The sequence below is a fragment of the Elephas maximus genome, chromosome 16, assembly GCF_024166365.1.
Source record: "Elephas maximus indicus isolate mEleMax1 chromosome 16, mEleMax1 primary haplotype, whole genome shotgun sequence".
Taxonomy (NCBI): Eukaryota; Metazoa; Chordata; class Mammalia; order Proboscidea; family Elephantidae; genus Elephas; species Elephas maximus.
The window spans coordinates 15,464,885-15,492,676 of NC_064834.1; the positions used below are offsets into that span (position 1 = coordinate 15,464,885).

General features: G+C 55.2%; 1 protein-coding gene across 1 annotated transcript; it reads left to right on the top strand.

Moving 5' to 3' along the window:
* Positions 1–26: 26 nt before the first annotated feature.
* SPOCK2 (SPARC (osteonectin), cwcv and kazal like domains proteoglycan 2) lies at positions 27–25,301 on the top strand. Its single transcript, XM_049854816.1, has 10 exons — positions 27–226; positions 15,594–15,639; positions 15,887–16,001; positions 17,535–17,649; positions 19,598–19,712; positions 20,150–20,266; positions 20,734–20,952; positions 22,431–22,493; positions 24,036–24,173; positions 24,306–25,301. The coding sequence occupies exons 1-10, from the start codon at positions 38–40 to the stop codon at positions 24,449–24,451; spliced, it is 1,263 nt and encodes a 420-aa protein (XP_049710773.1). The 5' UTR covers positions 27–37; the 3' UTR covers positions 24,452–25,301.
* Positions 25,302–27,792: the final 2,491 nt, after the last annotated feature.

Sequence of the window (27,792 nt, forward strand, 5' to 3'; positions counted from 1 at the left end):
CAGAAGTCAAGACACTCCAGATCGAACCCGGACCACGATGCGCGCCCCGAGCTGCGGGCGGCTGGCGCTGCCGCTGCTTCTCCTTGCCGCGGCCGCCCTGGCAGAAGGCGACGCCAAAGGGCTCAAGGAGGGCGAGACCCCCGGCAATTTCATGGAAGACGAGCAATGGCTGTCGTCCATCTCGCAGTACAGCGGCAAGATCAAGCACTGGAACCGCTTCCGAGACGTGAGTCCTCAGGCGCGCGAGAGCCGGGGCCCGGGGCGCGGGTCGGGGAGGGCGCTTCGGGCAGAGCTCTGGGCGCGGGGACGGCCGCTGCACGTCGCAGCCGGTGGCTCCCGCAGCCCAGCCAGCTAATTGCACCGAGGGTAAACAACGCGCATCCCCGGCTCTGGCCAGCCGCCGCCGTCACAGCGCAGGGCCCCCTACCAGTGTCCTCACCTCCCAGGACCTCCCATCCTACACGCCGTCCCCAGCGAGTCTCGGGCGAGGAGACGACGCTCCGGGGACGCGCGCTCGCAACAGGGTCTCCCCAGCTGGCTGGGGGCGGAGAAGGGGTGCGGGATGCAGAGGGGGTGCAGGGTGGGCCCCCAGACCTGCTCCCCAAGGTTTCTGTCGTCGGTCTGGGTGCCTGCCCCTAGCTGGGTGGATGCTGCAGGCTCCACATACGGGACACTGCAGAGGGGCAGGTCTGGGTGGGGCCGGAGGGGACTGTAGCATCGCCTTGGCCGGTGCCCTCTGTTTCCTACCTGGGCTTTGGGGAGGGCGGACAGAGGTCGGGGCTTTGAGTTGGGGGGGCCCTCATAAGGCGAGATGGTGAAAGGCGTGTCCGTGATGGGGGGCGGGCGACGGCGGTAAAAATGCCCAAGGCCACCTCCGGGTGGCCGCCAGAACCAGGTCTGGGGTCCCCGTGCACCGGGGTGAGCGCGAGCGGGGGCCGGTTTTGCAGGACCCACCGTGCAGGGGGGAGCCCGGCCCAGAGAAAGAGGAGCGGTTCTGAGCCGGAGGGAAGACTCGGTAGCCTGGTGGGCTGGAAAAGCAGAGAGCAGCCCAGAAGCTGGGTCCGGGGCCCCCTGATGGACGGCTGCCGGAGCCCCCAGCTTAACCTTGGGCCGAACTTTGCGGGGTGGGGGCGGGGCGGCGGCTGCGGCCGAGCCGGCGTCGCTGCAGCACTTTGTTTACGGCACCTGTAGGTCAGACGGGAAATCAAAGGTGGCGTTCCCAGAGGGCCGCTCCCGCCTGGCAGCCGGGGAGGGACCGGGGAGAGACGGGGGAGTGGGGCCGGGGGAGGGCAGAGGGCGGGGCCGGGACCCCGAGACCGGGGGTGGGGGTGGGGGGTGGCCACGGGTGCTGCAGGCCCATCCCGGCGACCTGGTGCTGGTTGACGCCCTGCGCCCAGGCAGCCTCTTCGACCACCCGGGTTCTCACCGCTCACTTCCCAAACCCTCTCATCCGACCCTGCTCATACACAGGCCACACCGTGCTCTTTCTCGTCTTCTCTGCCAAATTACGTGCCTCCAGGCGTTTCTTAGGAGTGTACTTAAGGCGCTCGCAGGCTACCCAGCCAAACGCTGCCAAACGGCAGAGCTACGATTTTTCTGTTACCGTGAGCCAAGTGACTGTTTCGGAAGTCAAAGTGGCAGCTTGTAACTCCTGGGGGCAGGAGGGCGGAAACGCACGACTCCGGGGCCCGGGTTCCCAGCTGAGTGGTCTGGGCGCGGAGAGGGCGGTTTGGCCTCCGCTCGGCCCCACCCACAGCGGCCGGCGCTCCTGCAAGGCCTTGGCCTCGGCACCTGCAGGCCCAGCACAGATGAGCGCAGTCTCCCGCCGCTGCTGGAAGCACCGGGCCGCCGCAGCGAGGGGGCGGCAGCACGCTGGCCCATCAGGAATCCATGTGTCACTGGCCCAGGCCTCCTGCCGATTCGCTGGCTGATGGGACCGGTGAAGGTCAGAGGAAAAAGAGATGCTTAATCAGAAGAGTAAAGGCTTAAAAATGAAAGATTCCTCCCCTCCTCCCTCCCTCCACCTGCTTCCGTAGCCCACTCTGCGGGTGAGGATGAAGGACGGGCTGCCCGACCCCACGGCACAGGGCTGCCCACCTGTCTCCCTGTATGGATGCCAGCCACTTCCCCTTCCTCCCAGCTCATCAGAAGAAAGGCACCAGATTCCAGATCCCAAATTCTGCCGAACCTGCATAGACTCATGGAAAGCTTTGGGGCATGTATTCCTATTTTAGGTGGGCTCCGCCGTTTGTAGGGCAGATTTCCTCTGAAACCCCATTTAAGGTAGCCTTGGTTGTGGTTGTAGGAATAAGGGGCAGGGAGAAGAGGAAGAGGAGGGAGGCTGAGCAGGAGGGCCTGGCCCTGGGGTGGGTTGGCAGCTTCTGCAGAAACGCAGAAGGCTGCTAGCTCAGAGTCACTGCAGGCGTAACTCTAGGGTGCCACGATGTGGGGTTGTGCAGTGCATAACCTGGACACAGGGACCCTGCCAGCAGGACACACTGCTCTCCCTTCTCTGCAGCGGAAGCCCTGCTTCCTACACTAAGACCTGAAGGCCCTCCATGTGCACAGTAATGACGGACTTTATATACATTTCCATTTCAAACAGCTGGCTCTCTTAAAAATGTGCTCCTTGGCTCCTCAAATGACAGCTAGGAGTTTCTTTTGAACCCCCAAGTGGTTGCCAGTTTGAGTCCGAACCTTGTTCTTAATCACAAAATGACACAAGGTCCCTAGTTTGGCTGGGTAGAAAGGAGCCAGGCAGGAGTGGGAGATTCTTGGGGAACAGGAATGAGGGAGTCGAAAGCGTGGGTGAGGGAAACGTCTCATTAAATGGTGTTGACAGAATTGAGGGGGGAAGATGGAAGGAGTCATGTCAAAGGGGTCCAGGAGAATGGAGAAGAGGAAGAAAGCCTGGGACTTGCTCCAGTGTGGAACTGGTCAAAGCTGGTTAGGGGGGAGTGCAATTCAGCATTCTTTCTCTGAGTACTAGGATTCTAGGGAGGCAGGATTGAGCAACTGAGTAATCCTCCCTCCAGTGGGGCACAGGGCACTCACATCCTGTGCCTGGGCAGATCTCTTCTAATGCCGGTGCCCTGCTGCGACGGAGGAGGGACTGTCATGTCAGGAGATGGGAGGTTGTGGGTGAGGCCAGGCTTGGCCAGGTTCCTTGGCTCACAGATCTAGCTGTGCCCTGCCCTGGACAGTCTGGGCTTTTCTGAGCCCTCCTCCCCAATGTTCCCATTTCTGGATTCATTCCCCGTAGGGCTGGCTAGAATTTGACTGCAGGTCTTTGTAACAAAGCATCTAAACCTTGGAGAGGAGACAGGCCCATCACACAGTGTTCTTCAGGGCAGTCTCCAAAGAGCCTGGCTGGGAAGAATGGACTCTTCTCTTTCTTCTTGGCTCTTTTCTACTTTGTACTCCATTTCCATTAAGTTTTAATAACATTTATGAGTGCCCAGCCTAGTGCTTGGCACCAAAAGGCAGTCTGTTCCTATACACTGGCTCGCTGATTGTGGTGAGCACTTACATCTGCCGGTCCCTGCAGGAAGCCTCTCTTGTGCCTCTCAACAACCTGTGAGATAGTTACCTTTATAACAAGTTAACCAGTGGCCGTTAACTCTGACTCCTGGCGACCCCACGTGTGTCAGAATAGAAATGTGCTCCAGAGTAGAACTGACTTTTCAGCAGCTGATTTTTCAGAAGTAGACCACAGGACTTTCTTCCAAGGTGACTCTGGTGGGCTTAAACCTCCAACCTCTAGTTAGCAGGCGAGCACATTAACTGCACCACTCAGGAACTCCCCTTTACTTTCTAGTCTACCCTTTGTATGGTTGAAGAAATGGAGGCACAGAGAAGTTAGGTAATTAGCCAAGAGTCAATAGCTAGAAAGTGGCAGAGCTGGGATTTGAACCCAGGTTGTCTAACTCAGCTTTGCTTTTCCGGGAACACTAGGCCTAACCTTTAGTGAAAGTGGGAAGGATGAGTCTACCGTGAAGAAAAAAGTCTGCCTTGGCTTGTGCCAGGTAAGCCTCCAAGGATGCCCTGGGCAAGAGCAGCACCTCCTAGGAAGGTAGGCCAAAGCCCCCATCATCTTCAGCAGTTTGCCACCAGCCTGCCCCTAGTCCCCAGCTGAGTGACACTCCAAGAGAGCCAAGGCGTACAGTGGGATCAGGAGAGGCCTGGCCTAGGAGTTGGCAGGTCTGGGTTCAAGTTCTGGCTCTGCCTGTCTGGCTACATAATGCCGGGCACATCACATAACCCCTCTGAGCTTTGGTTTCAGAACGGGAGTCTGGAATGAAAGCATAAACATGAAGGCATCTTGTCAGAGGGCAGCCATTCCAGGCAATACTCTCCAGCCCCATAGAGAAAACACTGGACGGATCAGCATTTCCGACCCCATGCCTCAGTCTCCAGTCATGTGCACTAATTCACTCATATGCAGCAGATTTGAGCACCTACCGTGTGCCAGGTGCTTCACTACCATCCTGTGGTCTGGCCCTGGGATACCACTGCCTGCCGGCCACATGTAATAATTCTCATGCTTTTATGAACATAAGTAGGCCAATAGCAAGTCTTAACCCCAAAGGGGCCCCTAATCACCACCCTCTCCCTTCCCCAGCATACACCTGAACACATGCAATTGTGGGAGTGAGCTGCGCAGATGTTTGGGGACGAATGTGGGTGTGCAAGAACCTGAAACTAGGCCACAATGGATTCCACAATTGGGATAGGAGGATAGGTCCTTACTTGGCCTCCTCCACCGCCCTGGTTTCTAACTCCTCTCCTACACTGGAGGGGCTGGCATATCCCAGAGGCAAAGGTTAGAGAGTAAGTGCAGTGCTCCAAGCCTTGGGAAGAGAGGGCAAGAAGAAAACACTCTTTGCCTAATGATGGGGAGGTCTATCATATGTGCCTCTTATCTTCCTGGCAGTCTGAAGAGGCTGGAAAGCCAACATCCCCTCCCATTTTCTAAGAAGACAGAAGGCTGTCAGGAGGAGCAGTGGAGCTCTATGGAACCCCAAGTCCCCAAGGGCCCAGGGAGAGTGCTCTACTTGTTTTCCTAGTGAGAGGAAAGAGCTAGCTGTGCGAGCTACTTCCCATTTCTGGGCCTTGGTCTTCCCATCAAGTTAATGGGCAGGATAAACAAAATAATTTCCTGCGCCCTTGGCATTCTGTGACTCTGGAGGATGGCACTAGAGCCCTTCAACTGGCCCTCTGCTGTAAACTTACCCCACCTCACCCACCCCACCACCACAAGCTGGCCAGCAAGCCTTTGGGTTTAAGGAAGGGATTGCCCTTTTACTCCTGAGGAAGGAGATACGGTTTCAGTATCTGTGACCACATCAGGGTGGGGTATGTTTTAGCTAGAGGCTGAGAAACCTGGGAAATGGGGCCTGAACAGCACCTCGGGACAAACACCAGGTGGGGGCTGGGCGTGCCACCTTGCTTATGCTTCTTTGCAGGTGCAATGTGAGTCTTCTTAGGGCCATGGACAGGGAAATGGGTGTCCAGGCCTAGGCCTTAGATACATGGTAGAGTCTAAACTTGGCGGGCGGCCCTGGGCCCAGCTGATGGCTATAGGGTGACGTGATTCTTGAAGCGTGCTGGCCTCTGAACCCCACCCCTGCACCTCCCAGAGACTTGGCCAGCACGCAGCTGCAGAGATAGCCCCTTCCGCAGGGCTCCTGTAGTTTTTATTGGCCATAAACTCATTTGGCACATGTTGGGTGCAGCCTCGAGGCATCACATGTGCTGTGGGCTTGTATCTTCAGAGTTCTCTGACTGTGATTTTTAATGTCTGTGTGTCATGCTCCACCCATGGTAAGCTCCTGAGGGCAGGAGCTGGGTATAGATACCTTACCATCCTATCCCCAGAACCTTGCACAGGGTGTTTGCACGCAGAGTAGGTGCTCAATATAAATGTGTGCACTGTGGAACATGAGAGCAAGAAAGGATCTGAGGGGTCATCTCCTCCGGCCTTCCTCTTCTAGGTGGTCTCTGCTCCAGGTAGCAACACTGAGAGTTCGGGCATTGGAGGTAAAGGTTATAGGCCGTAGGGGTCAAGGGAGGATGGGGCTCTGGTCTGAGCTGTTGGTTACTTGAGAAGATCTTGTCCTCTTTCTGAATCCGGGAAAAGTTGAGGCAGATACGCCTAGAACCCAGGACCCCTAACTCTCCAATCACTCTTTTGTAGGATTTTTTTGTAGGAGCAAACAAGGACTCCAAGGAAGATTGTCCCCTGTGCTCCCTGTCCTTCAGCACATGTGCCTTGTGGGCCTGCGTCTGGCTACAGCCCTCTTCCCCTTTCTCCTGGGGTAGGGGGCTCAGAGGTCACCGCCCCTTCCCCACCTCAGTGCCCTCAGAGCAGGTACTACCCCAATATACCTGTGGGGTGAGTAAGAACGGGTTCCCTCAGGTAGAGAAGAGGAGAAGGCTGCACTCAGCACTCACAACAAGCCCAGCCTCTGCGTCTTCCCTCTGCCTGGCTCCCTCCCTGACCCTGTGTCCCCTTGCACAGCTCAGAGAATCGGTCTGACATTGTTCAGACTCCTGTCCACTCTTCTCAAAGTTCTGGGTTTGGTAGAGCTGGGCGGACAGAACAATGGAGGTTAACCACCTTCTCGCCCCCGCCCCGACCCTGTTTTTCAGATAAAGAAACAGGACCACAGCAGGGCAGGCCCTGAGAACCTGTCTTCCCTGTGGTCGAATGTTCTTCCACTATACGGTGTCCAGGTTTCCTCAGCTCTAGTCCCTGGGACCTTCCTCAGAGATCCCTGGGATTGAAATCCTGCCCTTCCCCCACCCCCACCGCCATGTCCCTGAGGTCCTGAGGCAGCTCGAGATGTTTTACCCATGGCACCCATAGCTTTGTCCCTGGAGTAGCTTGAGAGCTTAGGAGCAGGGGAGTATGGGTGGGCGTTGGCACTGGGCATACCTGAGCCCGGCAGAGCTGCTGGCATGCAGGGAGTGATAGACGCACTTTTGGCCTCCAAGGAAATTCCTCAGAGGCGAGAGGAGGTGGGAGCCGGTCAGAGTCTCCCAGATGCCAGCCTCCTTCTGTTTGTCCAGGCCTGACAAACAGCCGCTGCCCCTCCCTCTGTGAGAGAGAAGCAAATATTTAATTACTGCCCCTTCTCAGCCTGTGGCAGTCAAAGGAGCTGTGGGTGTAGGGGGGCCTTAGCACTCCGGCAGTCAGAGGAGCTGTGGGTGTGTGGGGGCCTTAGCCCTCCCTCAGGGGGAAAGTTGCCTCCTCAAGGGCACTCTGTCTGGGCATTTGGATATGTCTTGGGGGTGCCGGTCCTCAGTGGCCCCCACTTTGCTTCACCCCGTTCCCTCTCTCTGTGTGCTTGCTGCTGTTTCCAGAAGGTGGGAGGAGGCCCCAGCCACAGGTTTCCATCCTTGATTAGAGGCTCCCTTCCCTGAGGAATGAGGTGGAAATAGCTCCAGGAACAGATGCAAACAGTGAAGTGCTGGGCTACTAACCGAAAGGTTGGAAGTTCGAACCCACCCAGAGGCACGCTGGAAGAAAGGCCTGGCTATCTGGAGTGCAGTTCTGCTCTGCAACAAATGGGGTCACTATGGGTTGGAACTGACTCTGGGACAATGGTTTTTTGTTGTTGTTGTTACAGGGCCTCTGTGAGATTGAGAGGGTCCTGGCCCACTTCCATTTTTAGAGGTTCTTGATCTATTAAAAAATAAAGTGATGCCATAGTGGGGTTACAAAGTTGTAGTTTATTTAAAGTCTTGTGAAGATTGTCTTCTCTCAGTCTTGTCAGTGTGCCTCCAGCCTTATATCCTCCTTTGGAGACAATGGCAAAAGCCTGTATGGGAGGCCTTTTGTGGACTATGAGACCCAAAAATGCCTTCAGCTCACACTTCCCTCCAGGCTCCCACTGTGTGCGCCTAAGAACCCAGCGCTCAGCGGTTCTGTTTTGTGTCTTTTCAATGTACAGAGCTTCACAATTTACAAAGTACTCTCAGATATTGTTGCACTGGGCCCTCCATCACCAGTGAGGAAGGCAAGGGGGTTAGCCCTGTTTTTATAGACACGGAAGTGGAGTCCAGCGGGGCAAGTGACTCCCCAGCCTGCAGTCTCACTGCCCAGGGCAAAGTGGAAGCCCGTGCCCTGATTCCATGCCTGGGTTCAGTCCCCACCTGACTGTGCTGCAAAGGGGCAGGTGGAGATCTTTCCCCAATAAATCAGGGCCTTGCAGGCTGCTCTTCCTTTGCGTGATTCACTGCTGCGTCCCCTCCTGCCCACCAGATGGAAAGGCTGGTAAAAAAAAAACAAAAAAATTTTTTTTTTTTTTTTTCAGATGGAAAGGCTGGTAAAGACTGGGTTAATTCAAGCTGTGAAGTGAGCGGGTGATTTGGGTGCTAATTAAAATGACAGGAAGTAAACAGCACTTGGAATCACCCAGCATGTGCCCCCTAAGCAGGACTAGGCCTGCGCACTCACCACCATCTCTCCCCAGCTTGGTGCAGTGGGCCTGTCTCCATAGCAACCGAGCTGAGCAGCAGAGATCAAAGCAGGAGATGGGTTAGCTACAAACCAGCCCAACCAGGGGTGTGCAAAGGGGTTTCTGGAAAGTGCCTGGAGAAGGGAGGACCCAGGTGTCTCCCACCACCACAGTCAGCCCCTCCTCTCCCTTGCTAGGGGACTCCTATCTGGAGGTTGAGACAGAGCTGGTGTAGTGGGAGAAACCACCCAAGGGCTCGGCATTGGGCCTCTTGGGTCCAGCCCCTAGCCCGGGACTTTTGTCATCAGCTAACATGGAGCAGTACAGAGTCCTGGTTAGGAGCTGGACTCTGGAATCACAGTTTTGGGTACCAATACTGTTCTGCTGTGCCTGGATAAGTCACTTAACCTCTGCAAGCCTTAATTTTATCACCTGAAAAATGGGAATAATAACAAGTTCCCTGAAGGCTGTTGTGAGGATTGAGCATAAGAGTGAATGTATAGTACTTAGGCCAATGGCTCCCACATGGTAATGCTGAAAAGATATTAGCTGTAATTTATAGTATTATTACTATGTGCTAGGTACAGGGCATACAGAGATGGACTTTATAGGATCTCTGCCCTGAGGAACACACTACCTAAACAGGACAGACAGAAGCAGAAGCAACAACATAGCTTCGCAGTATAACCAGTCATAATAGATTTACACAAGGCACAGTTGGCCTGGAGGAAAACTGGATTTGGGAGGGGCTGGGGAAGGTGGTGCCTAAGCCGGGTTTTGAAAGATGAATAGAATTTCTGGGGATGGATGTGAACCCTCACTCCGGGAGGGGAAGAAGGACGTGCCAGAACATGCCATGAGAGGACCTGGAGCTGGGGTAACCAGGAACAATCAAGAGAAGACACTTTCTTCTGTAGGTACTAGGGAACCAGTGAAAGGTTTTTAAAATACAGTATTCATTGTCTTTTCCCTCATTGCAAAAATATTACATGTCCACCATAGAAATTTTAGAAAATTGGGAGAAAGGCAGAAAAAAAGGTGACAAAATTCTCTGTATTCTCTGTGTTTCCTCAGAGGAAACCACTGTTCACATTGTGGTTTTTAATCCTTCAATTGCTTTGCTTGAGGCATGCTTGGAGGGAGGAAGGGCAGCTTCTCTTTTTCATCCCCGAGGGCTCATTTTAGAGGAGAAGAAACCAGGAACATAAGCAAAGTATTAGATGGAATCCTTGGGTGGTGTGAACAGTTAATGCACTTAGCCTGCTAACCAAACAATTAAAGGTTCGAGTCCACCCAGAGGCACCTTGGAAGAAAGGCCTGGTGACCTGCTTCTGAAAAAAAAATCAGCCATTGAAGACCCTGTGGAGCAGAGTTCTGTTCTGACACACATAAGGTCAGCAGAAGTTGGAGCCGACTTGACGGCAGCTGGTACGGGTGGAGATGCAGGATGCAGACTGGGGGGACTTAGACCTGAGACCTGGTGCCGTGGTTCTCACTCCACTGCCTCCTTAGAACCAGTGCAAACTCTACCAATGCCAGGCCTCACCCAAGAGATGCTGATGCCAGGGCCCTTGGACATTGGAAGTTTTAAAAAGATGATTCTAGAGCCATGTGACACAGAGAAAGAAACTTAAGCCCGTGAGGGGAAGTGACTTGCCCAAGGACACAGTACAAAGAGCTAGGAAAGAAGTGAACTCCTGGTCCAAAATCCTCTCCACCTCTGCCCACCACTTCTCAGTATGAGACGCTGCTCCTCTCTTCTGGAAGGCCCATCTCTAGTGCTCTGGAGCAAGACCCAGGCCAGAGGGAGACGGGCCGCAGCATGCATGTGGGGTCAGATCCCAGACAGGAGAGTCCTGGCTCGACTACTCATCTGGTTTGTGACCCTTGGCTGGTTGCTCTGCTTCTTGAGCCTCAGTTTTCTAAAAAAACATTTTTTTTTTAGAAAAAACTTTTTTTTTTTGTTTTAATTGCCTGTTTTCTCAATTTCAGTAGAGATGGTCTACTGGCCCTGCCTATTTTGCAGGATCATGGGGACGAAATGAAGACAGCCAGTGAAAGAACCTGGAGAGGACTTCATTTAAAAGCACCGTTAAATCCATGCCACGGTGCATCAGTACACTCCAGAAGTTCCCTCACGTGTCTGCTCTTTCTGAGACTGCTGGGTTTATGGTGTCACGGCTGCAGTTAGTGATGGGCCACACTAACTGGGTCCATAGACATGCTCCTGCTTTATCCCCGAACTGTGGGTCACAGCCCATGGCCCACCCTCCTGTGGTCTGGCTCTTGCTCAGAGATATGAGCCCTGCCAAATCCCTGTTTTTCAGGCGAGGACACGATTGGCGGCCGAGCCAGCATTAGAACCAGGGCTCCTGCTTCCTGAGGGGACCCTGGTGCCCTTATCAGGCCATTTCTCGCAGCTGCTAATGAGCCCACTTGGGTGCCATAAATAGACATCACTGCATTGAGAGGCATTATTCACACCTGCCAGCAAACACCTCTTTTTCACCTTATGGATGCCACCAGCCCACACCTGACCTCAGGGTCCCCTAAGTGTGTCTCTGGGCTTTGCCCCCAGAGGGCCATTCCTAGACTGCCCCAGGACTTCCTTATGGCCCCTCTCCCCTCACTGCTAAGACCAATTCTCATCACAACCCTACCGTCTCTGCTCTCCCCATGGCCTCTCGCCTTCACTTTTCAGGGGCACCTCACGTGGCCGCTTCCTATCCCCATGTTCCTGTTCCTCCCCTGCGCTCTCCACCTGAAGTCCATTGTCTCTTCTTCAGTAATAACAACTTTTATTGTTGAGTGCTTCTGGGACACCAGCCCCTCCCAGACACCATCTTTTTTAATCTCCCAGTAATCCTATGAGCTGGGTGCTGAGACGCCTAAGGTCAAGGTGCTTGCTCATGGTCAACTAGTAAGGGGAAACAGGGGACTCTCGACGCCAGGGGTTGCTTCTCCTCCTCGGCCCTCTGGCTGGCTGCTCCCATTCTCCTGGGAGTGAGGGTCCTGGGGTCAAGAAACGCCTAGGCTTTGCTCCACCCTGTCCACCACAGTCCTCACCGCAGTTCCACCATGGCAGGGACAAAGAGTTTAGCTAGGACCCAGGACAGCACTTGTATAGAGAAGGGGCTCCATCCCTGCAGGTGGGTGGGGCAAATGACCTACTCTTGCTGAATCAGGGAGAGGCATCTTACCCTGCTGATGCTTCAGGGTTTGGGGGGAGGGAAGGAGACCACTCACCACAAGGCATCTAGCAAAGGAGCAGGCTGGTGAAAAGCCTTTCTTAGAACTCCTTCTCTCCCCTGAATTTCTAGTCAGAAATTCTTGGTCTTGACCTGTGAGAACCCACTTTATACTGAGCCCCAGAGGCTTCTGCTCACAGCCTGGTGGGAGGTTAAGGCCCAGGGTAGGGCCAGAGTAGGGAGTGAGAAGACATTAAGGCACTCGGCTGACAGCCTCGGGTCAGAGCCTGGAGCACAGGCCATGGCCCTTCCCTACTCCAGTGCTGGCGGTAGGGTTTATGGGGCACCCAACTCTTGATGGTTGAGGGCAGGAGACTCATGCCAGCCTCACAAAATCCAGCCACGTCTGCTGCCTTCTTTACAACCTCATCGCCACCGCCCTCCCAGGGGATCCCAACTTTCTGGAGGTCCAGCCCTACATTTGCACCAGCCCTTGTAACCCTGGCCTCAGCCACTCTCAGCCTCCGCTCCCCACATGGGTTGGGGTAGACCCTGGGGTGAGGACCCTTCCATCTCTGAGGATCTCCTGGAGAAGGCTGAGTTTGAGCTGCTGCCTTTGCCTCCTACTGGGAATCGAGGGAAATTGTGTCTCAAGTCACTTCCTCAGAGGCTTGCCCAGAAGCTCAAGAGGGCTCAGGTCAAGTGCTATGGAATCTGGGTGGGTGCCCAGGAAGCCAGGCTGGTGTGTCCAGCGCCCAGAAGTGCCGTCCCAGGCCTTCCTGTCTGCTGGGTCTTGTGCCTTAAGGACTCCTTGGACATGTTTGTGTAGGGTAAAGGGATAGGGAGAGAGACTAAGTGAGAGAGACAGAGGAGAGAGAGAGAGGAAGAAAAAGAAACACACAGAGAGGCACATGAAAGCTACAGACTTCAAGAGGGAGGGGCAGAAATAGAGACCCAGGCCAGGCAAGCCAGGCTGTCACAGGGAAATGGGCTGTGGCTCCCTGACCCCGCCCCTCATCTCTCACCGAGGACAAGGCAGGAAGGCCAAGCTTGAGAGTGGGCTTTGGTGCCCACGTGTAAAAACTGGAGGCTGCTCACAGAAGTGGATTTTGTTACCTCGTTCCTGGATAAGAACCATCTGGCATTGGGGGGACTGCCTCAAAGTGTCCTTATTTTCCTACGCACACTGAGCATGCACTACTGCTGTGCACACTGTGCGTATACACACGCTTGTCAGTGGGCACCTGTGCACACATGCACATGTAACTACACATACATGTTGTATGAGTCATGCCCATGAACGTGCCTGCGTGCACCACAGCCCCACATGCACTTGCACACCTGTGCGTGGCACATACCCAGGTGCCCACCTCTACACAGTGCACTCCATCAGCCTGCATGGCTCTGCCCCTTTCCAGCCTTTGCCCAGGCTGGGACATATTGTGGAGGCCGTGTTAACAAACGCCCTCCTCCCTTCCTGCTCTTCTGATGCTTGCCAACTTCTAGGGGAAGCTTCAGTGGCCCCAAAGCCCTTGTGGGTGTCCTTCCTTGTGCCAGTGGCTGCCCCCATGTGGGTGCCCTCTGGTGTAGGAGCCTGGCAGCGGATCACACCTCCACCCACAGTGTTGCCTTTGCCCCCTGCCCTTGCACATCTCTGACCCTAGGGTGGGGATGGCACTCAGCTGAGCATGGCTTCCCTCTCTCTCCTGCCCCCATACCCCCTCCAGAAGCCTGATCCAGAGGTGGCAGCAGCTAGCCATTCTCCAGGCCCCAGAAGCCCTTTTCTTGCCTAGCTGGCAGAGCCTCCACCAGGAGTACTCTTGGATCTGTTGGCTGGTTTCTAGCAACTGCTCCCGACTCATAGGGGAAAGGGGGAGGAACCAGAAGGAGTTGAGGGTCTCATGCCAGGGAGTGAGGTCGGGTGGGAGCTGCTCTACCTCTGGCCACTCTGGAGTCCACGGGCCCATGGGAAGGCCCTGCAGCCAGAGCAGGTGAGAAGCCATCTCCCCCGGGTCTCCCAGGGGCCTCAGGCTGGGACAGTGTGTTGTGGTGAGACCCTGTCCCGGCGCCAGGAGACCTGGACTCTGTGACGTGGGACCTGGGTCAGGCTGTTTCCCTCTCTGGGCCTTCTGGCCTCCCCTGCATCCTGATGAGCTCTGAGGGCCTTTCAGGATCCTCTAAATCTGATGGTTTGAGCAGGACTGTGGTTACTGGGGAGCCATCAACATTGGGAGGGAGCATGCCCCCACCACCACCATTCGCCATCATCTGAGCTCCACCATCAGCAGCATTAGCCCTTGAGTGATAAAGAGGCCCCGTTCAGCCTGAGGAGGGGTGTCTTTCCACCCTGCACTCACGTGGGGGGTAGGTGTCAGGAAGGGGCCTGCCAGAGGGGACCCTGGCAGAAGGGGGAGAGAGGCATTTCTGGGGCATTCAGGGCACAGACATTGAGAATCACTGCTTCTGGGGCAATACGGGCCTGCAGACACCTGTCCTGGTGGTGGTGTCTGGCTGGGTTGTTAGGACCAGCTGCAGGGCCAGGAGTAGAGGAAGGGGGTCTTACACTCTCAAAACCACAGCCCCATCCTTACTGCTCCTGGGCCAGGCCCTGAGTGGGCCCAGGCCTTAAACCGTCAGCAGTGAAGACAGGAAGACTGGCTCCCAATTGGCGGCTCGTCAGAGGACAGTAGTAATTGTCTTAGTTATTTAGTGCAGCTATAACAGAAATGGAAACCCTGGTAGCGTAGTGGTTAAGAACTACACCTGCTAATCAAAAGGTCAGCAGTTTGAATCCACCAGGCGTTCCTTGGAAACTCTATGGGGCAGTTCTACTCTGTCCTATAGGGTTGCTATGAGCCAGGATTGACTCAATGGCAACGGGTTTGGTTTGTTTGGTTTTTTATAACAGAAATACAACAAATGGGTGACTTGAACAAAGGGAAATTTATTTGCTCACAGTTTAGGAGACTAGAAGTTCAAATTCAGGGTGCCGGCTCTAGGAGAAGGCTTTCTCTCTCTGTTGGCTCTGGAGGAAGGTCTTTGTCTCTGAACTTGTGCTCCTGGGCTGTCTCCATGTGGCCTGGCATCTCTCTTCCCCCATCTTTGCTTCTCACATGCTTGTTTAATCTTTTATATCTCAAAAGAGATTGATCTAAGACACACCCTACACTAATTCTGTCTTATTGACATAACAAATAAAACCCATTCTCAAATGGGATTATAACCACTGATACACCCATTGCCTTCTAGTCAATTCCAACTCTGAGTGACCCTGTAGGAGAGAGTAGAACTGCCCCATAGAATTGCTAAGGATAGCCTGGTGGAATCAAACTGCCGACCTTTTGGTTAGCAGCCATAGCATTTAACCACAACGCCACCAGGTATCCACCACAGACATAGAGGTTAGGATTTACAACACATATTTTGGAGGGACACAATTCAACCCATCACAGTAACGAAAGGCCATTGCCCAGCAGCACAGCCAGATGGTGAGGCCAGGGGAACCCTGGGATCCTGTGGTCCGAGGGTGGGCCTCCCACTAAGATCCCCGTCTCTCTCCCTTTCTCTTCCTGCTCCGTTTGCCATAACCTGCTGTGGTTCCTGATCCCCAGGAGGTGGAGGTGAGTACAGCACACCCCACTCTCACCTCTTCTGCCTCCACACCCTTGCCCTGACTTCTTCCCTGCCAGTATCCAATATGGGGTAGGGGGAATGAGGAACTTGTGGGAGAGACTGCAAGGGATTCTGGACCTGGGCTTAGAGAGAGAGATGTTGGAGGAGGCAGCTGGCAGGGCCTGGGTGGACAGGGGACATCCAGGAAGCCACCAGGGTGGGGGGCAGATTTACATGTGGGAGTGGTGGCCCAGCCCTCCTCTCCTTGGCCTTGGAGCTGGGCTGACCCCTCAAGTGCCCGTTCCTCCTCCCCAACTCTGTCTTTCTCTAGGATGACTACATCAAGAGCTGGGAGGACAATCAGCAGGGAGATGAAGGTAACGTGCCCTTCTCTGGTAGGGGAAGGTTGCTGGCACCCATGAGGACATGAGACCAGTGGGCAGGTCCCAACCCTGGCTTTGGGGGCTCCTTGAGCAGCCAGGCCCAGATGGGGCAGGACTTCTGAGCCGAGGCTCTGGTTATCAAGGGCTGCTGGAGGGAGGAGCCTTCCAGCTCAGAAGTGGGGCTGGGGATTCCTGGGTTTTCTGGCACTGATTCCCAGGTGACCTTTTCCCCACCCTACAGCCCTGGACACCACCAAGGATCCCTGCCAGAAGGTGAAGTGCAGCCGCCACAAGGTGTGCATCGCCCAGGGCTACCAGCGGGCCATGTGCATCAGCCGCAAGAAGCTGGAGCACAGGTGAGGAGCTGGGGAGCTGGGAGTTCCTGAGAGGATTTGCCCAAAGAGTAAAGTCTTGACTGATCCTCTCCTTCTGTGTTAGTTACCTATTATTGCAAAACAAACCTTAGTTACCTCAAAACTTAGTGGCTTAAAGCATTGTTTATTATCTCACACCGTTTCTGAAGGTGAAGACTCCAGGAATGGCCCTGCTGAATGGTTCTGGCTCAGGGTCTGTCATGAAGTTACGATTAGGATGTTGGCTGGGTCTGCAGTCGTCTGAAGGCATGACTGGGGCTGGAGGATCTGCTTCTAAGCTTACTCACCTGGTTATTGGCTGGAGGCCTTAGTTCCTAGTCACATGGGCCCCTCCATAGGGCTGCTTGAGTATCCTCACAACATGGCAGCTGGCTTCCCCTGAAAGGAGTGATATGACAGAGAGCAAGGAAGAGAGACCTAGTCATGGAAATCACACATCATTACTTCTGCCATATTCTATTTGTTAGAAGCGAGTCATTAAGTACTGCCCACATTCTTGAGAAGGGGCATTAGGCTCCATCTTTTGAAGAGAGAAATGTCAAAGAATCTGTGCATGTATTTTAAAACCACCACCCCCTATGACAGCAATCCCCAGACACTGTGGAACCCAAGGGAAGTCCCATCTCTTCCCTGGACACTGATATCCATGTCTGTAAGACAAGTAGGTATGGACCAGATCATTTCAGCTTCCTTCTACCTCTAACATGCAATGATGTCATGACATATTTAAGGTTATAGTTTCTGAGACTCCCAGAAGAGGGAAGGCGAGGGGCATTTGAGGAGGCCCTGGCTCCAGTCCAATGACAAGAACCTGCCTGACTCCAAGACCCCCAGAAAAGGCTCGATTTTCCTCCCCTCTTTCCCAAATCATAGAATCAGAGAACAGAGACTGAGGAGTGTAATCTTAGATGCCAACAGGGGCCTGGCAGGTAATGTAAATGAGTGAGGAGGGATGGGTGAGGGATACTCTGGAGAGCGCAGGCCAGATGTAAAGGGAAGCTGGATGGCAGGGCCACGATGGGCAAATCTTCCATTTTCTAAGAAAGGCCAGACATCCAGATTTTTATGTTAGCTCTCCCGTTTTGTAAATGTTGGCAAATAGTTCAATTAAAAAAAAAAGAAAGAAAGAAAAAACAACCTTGGTGTCCAAACAAAACAGATCTGCAGGCCAGACGTGGCCCCCAGGTTTGTGACCTCTGAAATGGTATGATATGCAAAGCCCGACTTTCCTTTACCTCTCACAGTTGGACTTGGCATTCTACCTCAAGGCTCTGCTGGACTCAGTAACACCCTGGAAAAGAGTGACCAGGGGGTCTGTGCCCGCCTAGTTGGTTCTACCCGTATGAGCTGGGGGAGGGTCTTGCCTGTGGGCAGGGGCCAGGAGCCGGCTGCATCTGGTATAGGTTGCTGACACCAACTTCTTATTGGAATGGGTCCCCTAAATCCTCATTTCTCCTGTCCCTCTCTCGTTTTTGCCTCCCTCCCTGCCCTCTCCCCACCCTTCTCCTTCTGTAGGATCAAGCAGCCTACCCTGAAACTCCATGGAAACAAAGACACTGTCTGCAAGCCCTGTCACATGGCCCATCTTGCCTCTGTCTGCGGCTCTGATGGCCACACTTACAGCTCAGTGGTGAGGAGCCCTGCCCCCAGGTGGGGTGGGGCAGTTGACATACATGAGACCACAGGGAGCAGAAAGGATGACTCAGCTGGGTCTCCTGGGGGGTTCCCAGTGTCAACGTAGAGCTAGACAGGCTTGGTCACTGCGGGGACACCCATAGGAGGGTCACCTGCGGCTCAGGCCCTGCGCGTTCCTGCCCTTGGGCTGCCCTCGGACAGGTGCAGGTAGGGGGTGGGGCCTGGAGGAGACACGTGGACTGGTAACTGAAGTCAGAGTAGGTGAGGTAAGGGCTCAGGAAAGTCCTGAGGGCTATGGAAGGGAAGACCCACTTGTTGGGGGGTAAAGACAGGATGGAAAACCTTTCCACAGGCAGACTTCTACATGTTGGCCCGGTTTTCCCCAGCAAGCACGGGCTGTTCTGGGGAAGGAGAAAAGAATCCTTTCTGAGATGACGATGTGGGAGGAGCAGTGCTTGGGGGAACAAATTCCCACCTTACAGGATTTTTGTGAGGACAATATTCATGAGACAATATTCGTGAAAAAACAAAATTAAAAAAGTCGATGCGTTCGAGCTCTGTAGGGTTTTCTCCTGTGAGTGAGTTCGAGCACAGTTCTACTCTGAAACACACAGCGTTGCCATGAGTTAGAATCGACTCAAGGGCAGCTGGTTAATATCTGTGCAAGTGCTTTATAAGCACTGAGATGCAGGTTGTAATTGTGAGCGTAGCACTAGCAGCGAGGAGTTGGGAGTAGCTTGTGCCGTAGAGGGTGCCGGCTGTTAGGGAGCAGCCAGCTGGATGGGATTGAGTTCTAGGAAGGTGGGGCGAGACAGCATGAATCTAGGGCAGAAGCTACATTTAAAAGCAAAAACAAAAGTTGCCGTGGAGTCTATTTGATTCCAACACATGGCAACCCCATGTGTGGAGAGTAGAACTTCTCCATAGGGTTTTCAAGACTGTGACCTTTTGGAAGCAGATCTCTGGGCCTTTCTTTCGAGTGGGCTTGAACTACCAACCTTTCAATTAGTAGTTGAGCACTTAATCGTTTGCACCACCCAAGGACTCCAAGCTAAATTTAGGAGAGATAAAAAGGGAGACAGAGGCAGAGCCAACAGAGGGAGAAGGAGAAGCAGAAGGATGCTGTGTCACACAACACAGCCAGGGCAGGGGGTGTTTGGGCTGAGCTTGTGGTCCAAGGTTTATGGCTGCTGTCATGTAGGGAGGTGAAGAGTGGCAGGAATGGAGGAGCTTCTCTCAGAAGCCGGCTGCAGGGGACAACTGAGGCAGAAGCGTCTCCTGGTGAAGGCTGGGGAACAGGCAAATGTTCAATAGACGATTGTTGTTGTTGTTAGGTGTTGTCGAGTCAGTTCCGACTCATAGCGACCCTATAAAACAGAGCAGAACTGCCCCATAGGGTTTCCAAGGAGCAGCTGGTGGATTTGAACGGCCAACCTTTTTGGTTAGCAGCTGTAGCTTTTAACCACTGCACCACCAGGGCTCCCAATAGACGGTGGCTGTTTGTTATTAAGAGAACTGAGAAGAGCCTGCTGGAGGTGACTGTGGGAGGCCACTGAGGGAAGGTTCCAGAAGGGAGGGGTCAACAGCAGATTACACAAGGATGTAAGGGAACGTGATGAGAAGTAGGATAGACCCTGAAGGCAGTGGATTGGTGGAGTGATAGGGAGATGGGTGTCCTGGGAAAGAAAACTATTCAGAGAGAGTAGGCGGGTGCAGAGTGGGGTTTCTGGGCTCTTCGACAGCAAGGACTGTTCCCTGGCCCCCTTCCGGGGCCTACTGCCCCTTACTACTGTGCGCCCTGGTCTGTAGAGGGTAGAAGGGCTGTCTCTAGGGCTGTTCATGGGTGCTTCCCTCCTGTCTCCAACGGAGAGGCAGATGCAGCTGCTGTGGTAGGCTTGAGGTGCCCAGCTGCGGGACCCAGCCCGGCCTCTCTTCTTGCGCAGTGTAAGCTGGAGCAGCAGGCGTGCCTGAGCAGCAAGCAGCTGGCGGTGAGATGTGAGGGCCCCTGCCCCTGCCCCACGGAGCAGGCTGCCACCTCCACCACTGATGGCAAAGCAGGTAGAGAAGAGCGAGTGTGGGCCACAGCTGGCCGGGGTGGGGCCTCCTTCAGGGCTCAGGGATGGCAAGAGAGGTTCTGCAGGGACCAGTGGTCAAAACAGGGAAAGGCCTGAGGGACCTCTGAGGCCGGGGGCAGGGCCTGGCTAGTACAGAGTAGGAGAGCTTGGGGTCTCTGCCTCATTTCTTCTCCCTGGGTATCTGGAAGGTGGGGTGGAGGGCGGGGCTCAGCCACAGGAAGCTGGAGCTGAACGTTCCTAGGGCTAGGAAGGTGGAGGATAGGAGAAGACACACCTGAGGTCTAACTTCCCTCCGCACCTTGTGTCCCTGACCACTGCACAGTCTCCTGGCCTGGGAACAGCATCCCAAGCTGAGATCAGACTTGTGGTGTCACCCCACATTCACCCTCCACCCCCTTGTCCCTGTTCTGCCCCCTGCAGAGACCTGCACTGGTCAGGACCTGGCAGACCTGGGGGATCGGTTGCGGGACTGGTTCCAGCTCCTTCACGAGAACTCCAAGCAGAACGGCTCCAGCAGCGGAGCCAGCCCCACCACTGGTACAGGAGCTGGGTTGCTCTGCCTGGGAAGATGGAGGGAAGGGGCACTGGGGCCCACCAATTCTGAGCTCCCTTCTGCCAGACTCTCGGCCCATAAAGAGTCCAGCCCCAGAACAGGGGAAGTAGACTTCAACTACAGAAGGAGCGATATGGGTTAGCTATTAGGAAGAACTTTTTAAGATGGGTGGAGGAAGCTTAAACCCTGAAATGAGTAGTCAGGGGAAGGGTAGGAGCTGTTTTTGCTGAAGGGCTTTCAAGGCAGAGTTTCAAATTGCTTAGGTGCAGTCCGATCTAGAGGTAGAGGGATGGACCTTCCACCATTCTTGAGTTTCTAAATCCCACGGTAGGTTCAGAGCTGCCTTGACTTTGAGCAGAGCCTTGGAGCTAACAGAGAGGTGGACGGATGGAGGGACAGATGGACAGAGCAGTTTACCTCAACCTTGTCTGAGCCCTGGCCTTCTCTCCAGGGTTGGACAAAAGTCTGGGGGCCAGCTGCAAGGACTCCATTGGCTGGATGTTCTCCAAGCTGGACACCAGCGCCGACCTCTTCCTGGACCAGACGGAACTGGCTGCCATCAACCTGGACAAGTACGAGGTCTGCATCCGTCCCTTCTTCAACTCCTGCGACACCTACAAGGATGGCCGGGTCTCCACTGCCGAGTGGTGCTTCTGCTTCTGGAGGGAGAGTGAGTGTGTGCCCTCGCCCGGCTGCCCCCAGCCCTCCCGTGTGGGCTCTGCCGCTACTCCAGGCGGCAGCCTAAGAACCAATGATGGGGAGAAAGACCTAAAGTCAGAGAAGTTCCCTCTGGGCCAGCTGACCAGGCCCAGAACTTTCTGGCTTGCCCACCCGGCACTCTCTCAAGTCTCTTAGTGCCCAGAGAAGCCAACACTTTTAGCTCCCTTTCTTGGCATGCTCCCAGGTGGATCCAAGTTCTGTGGGCCCTGAAGCTTATACACTTTTAAATTAAGAAAGAATATTAAAAACTACCAAAATAAAATGCCTAGGTCTCTACGGGAGCCTTGGAAGGAGTTGTGTAAGTGAGAGGACCTGAAGCTGAAGTGACACGAACCTCTCAGTGATCCCACTTCTGGACCCAGCTCACATTCTTTGCCCCAAAGAAGTGATCACGTAGGCTATCATCAGCGTTAGAGATGTGGGCCACCTGTTAGCTGTGTAAACCTCAGACCAGGGCCACCCTTGGGCTTAGAGATCATCTGGACCAAGCAACAACGTCCTTGGTGGGGAAACAGGTTCCCGAGGGGTCAGCCAACCGGCCTGGAGTGGGGTTGGCCCCGGTGACCTGCCTCGCCAACTGCCCTGCTGTTGAGAGGGGAAGCTGTACAGTATCTCCAGGTTTGGCTTGGGCTCCAACACATGCTAATTTGGGCTCCTGGGCAAGTCACCAAATCTTCCCAGGTTCAGTTTCTTAGTTTGAGTTGGGAGATAACAATACCTTCCTTGGAGGCTGTGTGAGGGTGACATGAGATCGTCTGTGTGCAGAGCACCGTGTACATCACAAATCCCTTGCAAACATGAGGTGTTCTGATCAGCCTTGTCACCCCTAACTGCCCAACCTTCCTGTTGCCTGCACTGTGCCAGCACTTTTACCCTCAAGGCCCCTGAAACGCATTGCATCCATTCTGTTCACTGGCCTTCCTGGGCAGGAGGCTGCGACTTGCTCTCATTGAATAGTCAGGCCTCCAGCTTGGGGGGCCAGGGGCTTCCCAAGGTCACAGCCAAGTTTGAGGTTTTTGTCGCTGGTTATTTCTAGGCCTGGGTGTTCTGTCCAACATTCCCCTGGGGCCTCTCACCCTGGAGTATTGTGCGGTCACCCACCTTGTCTGAATCCTGGTTACTCGCCCATGGGCCCCCAGCACCCTCAGGGAGCCTGGGGCATTTGGCTCTTGGGAGCCCTCAGCCCATCCCACAGCAATGTGGGTGGCTTCCCGTAGCTGGAGGCTGGTGTTTCGTCCCGCAGAGCCCCGTACAGGCTTCTGGGACCTGAGAGGACTCAGTGCTTCCCAACATCACCCTGGGGCACCCTGTATCAGTGCCTGGGTGTGTCATCTTGCCTGGGTTTCTAAGCTTTGGTGGAGGGGGAGGGCTCAGTGCACCCACCAGCACCAAGGGATAGCCTGTCAGAGGTTGCTTTTCTCTCGACAGAGCCCCCCTGCCTGGCGGAGCTGGAGCGCATCCAGATCCAGGAAGCTGCCAAGAAGAGGCCAGGTGAGCGGTCCTGGGTGGGGTGCTCAGACGAGGAGGCAGGGAGGGGTGCTTGAGGGTGCCTAGGAAGTCAGAAGAGCGAACCTTCCTCCCTGGTTTTATCCTTGTGGTGGGCAGGGTCTCCCAATTAGCCCTTTGAAAAGTGTGTTTTAAGCACTAATTTGGTGCCCAGCCATGCCAGGCTGGGGGTTGGGATGCAGAAGGAATTCAGAACCTTCCATTCAAGTGCTTACTGTGCCCTGCTTGTGGGCAGAGCTTGAGCCAGGCCCCTCCGCAGGCAGATACTCGCTCATGTGGTCAACAGCCACGTGAATGGCAGCCTGGGAGAGAAGCAGCAGCAAGCCCAGCCGGGCAGAGTGACGAGAAGGGCAGACTGGTCCCCATCCTCACTGCGTGCATAGGCTGGTGGGAGAAACACCCACACAGAAATACAGATGACCCACTGGGACATGCATGGAGGAGATGATCAGGTGCTGGGGACAGGACAAGGGGGTCTAAGTTAGTCTAAGGGGTCAGCAAAGTCCCGAGGAGTTGGCGCTCAAGGGGAGACATGCCAGGTGAGAAGGAGACAGCTGAGGGCAGAGCCAAGGGCGGGAGAAAGTATGTTCTTGGGGGACAGAGAAAAGGGTCCAAGGCTGATGGACAGAGGAGTTTGGGAGTCCACATCATGCAGGGACTTCTGCGTTCTTGAGAGCAGCCTGGCATTTAGCAGGGACAACAAGACCAGCACACATGAAACCCAGCACTGACTGTGAGCCCCGTGGCCTTCAAGGAAGCCACCACAATCCTCCCCCTGGAAGCAACCCTCTCATCCATATTCCCCAAGCCTGCTCCTGTGCCTTATGGCACCCATCCTTACGTGGCATTGTAAGTCTGTATGTGTATCTCAGGAGTCCCTGCACATTGCAAATGTGCTCGGCTGCTAACTGACAGGTTGGAGGTTCAAGTTCACCCAGAAGCACCTTGGAAGAAAGGCCTGGCTATCTCCTTCTGAAAAATCAGCCACTGAAAACCCCTCTGACACACATGGGGTTGCCATGACTCAGAGTCCACTTGACGGCAACTGTTGTTTTTTATATGTGTCACATCCCCCACCCCTGGTCTGGAGGTGTTGATTGCAGAAGACACCTGGTGACTGGAGGGAGGAGCAGCAGTAGGTTGAGGCCTGAAGAAGGTGGGCTGGGCCTGAGGCAGGTTAGATTCAGAGGGGCTGAGGAGAGAGGCCTGGGCGTTCAAGGCAGGTGGCAGCCGGATGATGGCACAGAGGAGGAATTGGGGGCGTCGGACATGAGATCACACTGGCTGTCCTAGAAGACCTGGGGCAGGAGTCAAGGAGGCTGGAGGCAAAGGAGCTCCCATGGAGAGGCAGCGTCACAGGGGCTGGCACAGGAGATTTAGCAAAGGGGTTTCCTCACCTCCAGTGTGTGGGCCCTGCGTGGTCAGTACCTGGAGTGGCTGGGCACTGTGGTGTGGACAGCTTGTACCCAAGCCCCTGGGCCACCCTGAAGGGCTCACGCTCTGATCCTGCTGGGTGTGCCCCCTCAGGTGTTTTCATCCCAAGCTGTGATGAGGATGGCTACTACCGGAAGATGCAGTGTGACCAGAGCAGCGGCGACTGCTGGTGTGTGGACCAGCTGGGCCTGGAGCTGACAGGCAGCCGCATGCACGGGAGCCCTGACTGTGGTAAGGGTCTCAGGGCCTGAGTCTGTGGAGGCTCCTGTGGGCCTTGTGAGGGTGGGGGGAGTCCCAGCTAAGTGGGGTGGGGGTTGGCAGTGAGCCGGCTCCTAACCTGCCTCTTCTGTGTCCACATCACAGATGACATCGTGGGCTTCTCCGGGGACTTTGGGAGCGGAGTTGGCTGGGAGGACGAGGAGGAGAAGGACACGGAGGAAGCCGGCGAGGAGGCTGAGGAGGAAGAAGGAGAGGCTGGTGAGGCCGATGACGGAGGCTACATCTGGTAGATGTCTGCGGGGAGCCGGGCAGGGTGCTGACGGCTGGGGCAGATGGGCTGGCAGAGACCTGGACAGATGCAGGCAGCCTAGTGAACCGAACGGATCCAGAAAACACGGTGGAAGGACCTGCCTCCAATGGGGAGACTGGACATGTGAGTGTGCATGGCATGTGTGTGGCATGTGTGCCTGGGTGAGTGAGTGTGCGTGTGTGTGAGCACGTGTGTGCGGCTTCGGCTGAAAACGTGTCCTTGGTCCACATTGCTCCTGGCAGAGAGCCACCCAACAACCCCTTTGGTCTCCACATACTGTTTCCTTTCCATTAGTTGTTGGTTTCAAAATACATACATTTGTACCCATACACTCACAAGGCCAAAATTGATGAAATGAGATGCCCCCAGTCACAGCCCCTAACCAAGCCCAGCTCTACCTGACACCCTGGGGTTCCTTGATCTGATTTGTTACGGTGGCTCCACAGTCCTGCCTCCTCCTGTCCATGCCTGCCCTTCTCCCCCCTCCTCTGAGGTCAAGCTCTGGCCTGAGAGAGTGTCCCGGTTGCAGGGAGTTCTCTGCTGTCTGGGTGTCCTCCCAGGCTGGGCCAACGTGGCTGTGACATCCTCGCCTGTCTCAGATGAGGCCCGCAAGGACACCCACCCACAGCAAGCCCCTTCCCTGTGCTCGATTCCCAAGCACTGGAGAAACCTTCCTATCCCAAGGCAGGGTGACCACAGGTGCCAAGAAAGAGCTAGGGACAGAAGCTGAGAGATGAGTGGAGAGGAAGGCCTTGCAGAGTGGCTGAGGACCCTCCCGTGAGAGAAGGTGGAGTGGGGTGAGAAGGGGGGGGCAGGTCAGCAGGGGGGGTCCACAGTTGCAGGTACTGGGTGGAGTTTTTAGGAGTGGAGGTGGGGCCAGCCCTGATGCCACACCCAGGGATCGCCTGACCCCTCTCTGTGCTAGAGATTGATTTGGGGTCTCGGATGGGGGCACTGGACTGGGGCTGCCATCTTGGAGGGGAATGGGCAGGGGTCATGCAGGTGACGGCTGACTGGCTCCCACATGGTATATCTGTGAGGTGCTGCTCCTCCTTCCGCCCCGTGCTGGGGGTCCCCTTGTTCACTCAAGGGAGTCTGATGATCAGAAATGGCAAGTGAGGGGCCTGGGTCTTGGCTCGGGGGGTTGTGTGTGTCTATTCCTCCCTGACCCCTTAACTAAATGCACCCGGCCTCCCAGACCCACAAGAAGGGCTGTCCCTGAGACCCCTTAGCAGAGCAGCTGAGAGCTGCAGCCTTCCTGCTCTGGAGCCCCTGCTGTTCCTCCATCTTCCCCTTCCTCAAGGGAGAGACTCCAGTGGCCATTGCCAGCCCCCTCCTCTCAGCCCTTGGGGTCTTCCTCTCTCCCCTCTGAGGCTCCCTAGGACTGCTCTAGTGATGGGCTTCCCCAGCTCTGTTCTGAATCTGTGTAGTGTTTGGGAGCAGTGACAGGTTAGAGGGGGCAGGACTGAGGAAAGCTGGGCTCTGAAGCCACACCTCATTGTTCCCCCAAATCTCCTTACCAGGTGGGAGCCAGGTTTGATGAGAAGGAGCCCCTTTTTTTTTTTTTTCTTATATGTCCAGCTGTCCCTGTTGAGGCAAATTCCTGAACAACTTTGGCAAAAGATTTCTTACCCAGACTTGGGCCCCTGATACCTTCTGGGGTAGTGAGCACTGTGAGTGTGTGTGTGTGTGTGTAAGTTTGCGTGTGTGCATGTGTGCGGGCCATGTGTATGTGTGTGCCTGGGGGCTATCCTGAGTGGCCTATGAGTGTGTGGTGGGACACCCTGTAGGCTGGTGAGTGGCTGTGCCGGTGGGGTATGGGATGTGGGGGTCAGTGTGACGAGGCTCCTGAGCAAGAATCACAGCCTGGCTCCCCCAAGCGTCTTCCAGCCTCCGCCAGCACCTACGGGACTTCGCGGAAGACCCTCACCCTGTCCGCCCCTTGATCCACCCTGGAGTCAACAGCTTCCCAGTCCTCTTTTGGGGGAAATTATGCAGGTCCACTTAGCCCTGTAAACTGCTTGTCATTCCGCAGCACAGTTCTGACCGCCACGGTGTCGCGCTGTCCCAGACCCCCCACAGCCCCCCTGCCCCCCTCCTCGCCCCTCCCCTGTCCTCGGGCTTCCCTCCCGCGGCCCCAGGCTCGTCCAGGGAAACCTGTTTCACGTCAGCCCTCCGCTCTCTGGAGCAGCCCGCTCCACTGCCACTACCGGAGCTACTTGAAACCTCCTGCTCTCGCTAGGATCGGAGTCTGCCTGTCTCTTCCCTCTGCCCTACTTGGACTTACTAGCACTGTTCTCGGAGCAGCTGCTGAGAATGGTGGGGAGCCTGGGTGGGGAGAAGTGCAGAGACAGGGCACCCCCGTGCTCTCACTGCCCCCCACCCCGGGGAGCATGTGCTCTGGCTGGCTCCAGGTCTTCTGGTTGTGCACGTTTCTATGACCTCCTATGACCTTGTAAATATGTGTTAGGAAGAATGCGAAAGGCACTGAACTAGACCCTGGTGGGGCAGCTCGCCCCATCTCTGGATTCCCATTTTGCTCTCCCCCAGCTCTGAGACTGAGGCCACCCCAAAGGTAGACACAAACAGCTATTCATCCAAGTCACTTTTTGGCTGAGAGCTTGAGGTGTCCTCATAAAGAAAGTTCCAGGTCAGTTCTTCCTCAGCAAGTGGGTTCATGCTCTTGACCTCGCTGCCAGCCCCCACCCCTCCATGCTCCCTACACAGATGCCCTCTGTGAGGCAGGCAGGGGAAGTAGGCTGCATGGAACAGAACCCAACCAAATCCTACTGAACAGTTTCTTGGCTGGCCCTGACCTGCCCCTGGTTGCCCCAGGCCTCCCTGGCCCACAGGTGCTGGGACAGGTGGGCGTGTCTAAGAGTCTGGTTGGGGTTGAGAAAATAAATGTGCCTTGAGGGACCACTCAGAGAGAGCCCAAGGGTGCCAGGGAAGGAGTAGTGGCAAGAGAGCTCAGGAAGACGGAGGAGGGAGGTGAAGCTGATGATGGCATGAGGGACATTGTGCCTGACCCGTGTCCCAATGGTGGACACGCTCTTCCCCCCCATTCTGCCCTTCATGATCTCCGCCTGCTTCCAACTTCACCTCTGAGTGGGACCCATTGGTATCAACATCAGAACCCTCCATTTCACCAAAGCTCTGAGCCCTCAGCCCTTCAGGAGGAGGCATGGCTGACCTTTGACCCTTGGAGTCATTGTCAGGCTGTGGGCAGGCAGGGGTCAAAGGGAAGAGACACTAGGGGTGCAAAACAAGACTGGAGACATCCCAAGGAAGTCCCAAGCAGAGCAAGCTGCTTTCTAGCCT

Coding starts and splice junctions, on each gene's coding strand:
- SPOCK2 (XM_049854816.1), top strand. CDS start 38: ATGCGCGCCCCGAGCTGCGGGCGGCTGGCGCTGCCGCTGCTTCTCCTT. Junction 19,713..20,149: donor CACCACTGATGGCAAAGCAG/GTAGAGAAGAGC, acceptor TGCCCCCTGCAG/AGACCTGCACTGGTCAGGAC. Junction 22,494..24,035: donor AGCTGCCAAGAAGAGGCCAG/GTGAGCGGTCCT, acceptor GTGCCCCCTCAG/GTGTTTTCATCCCAAGCTGT.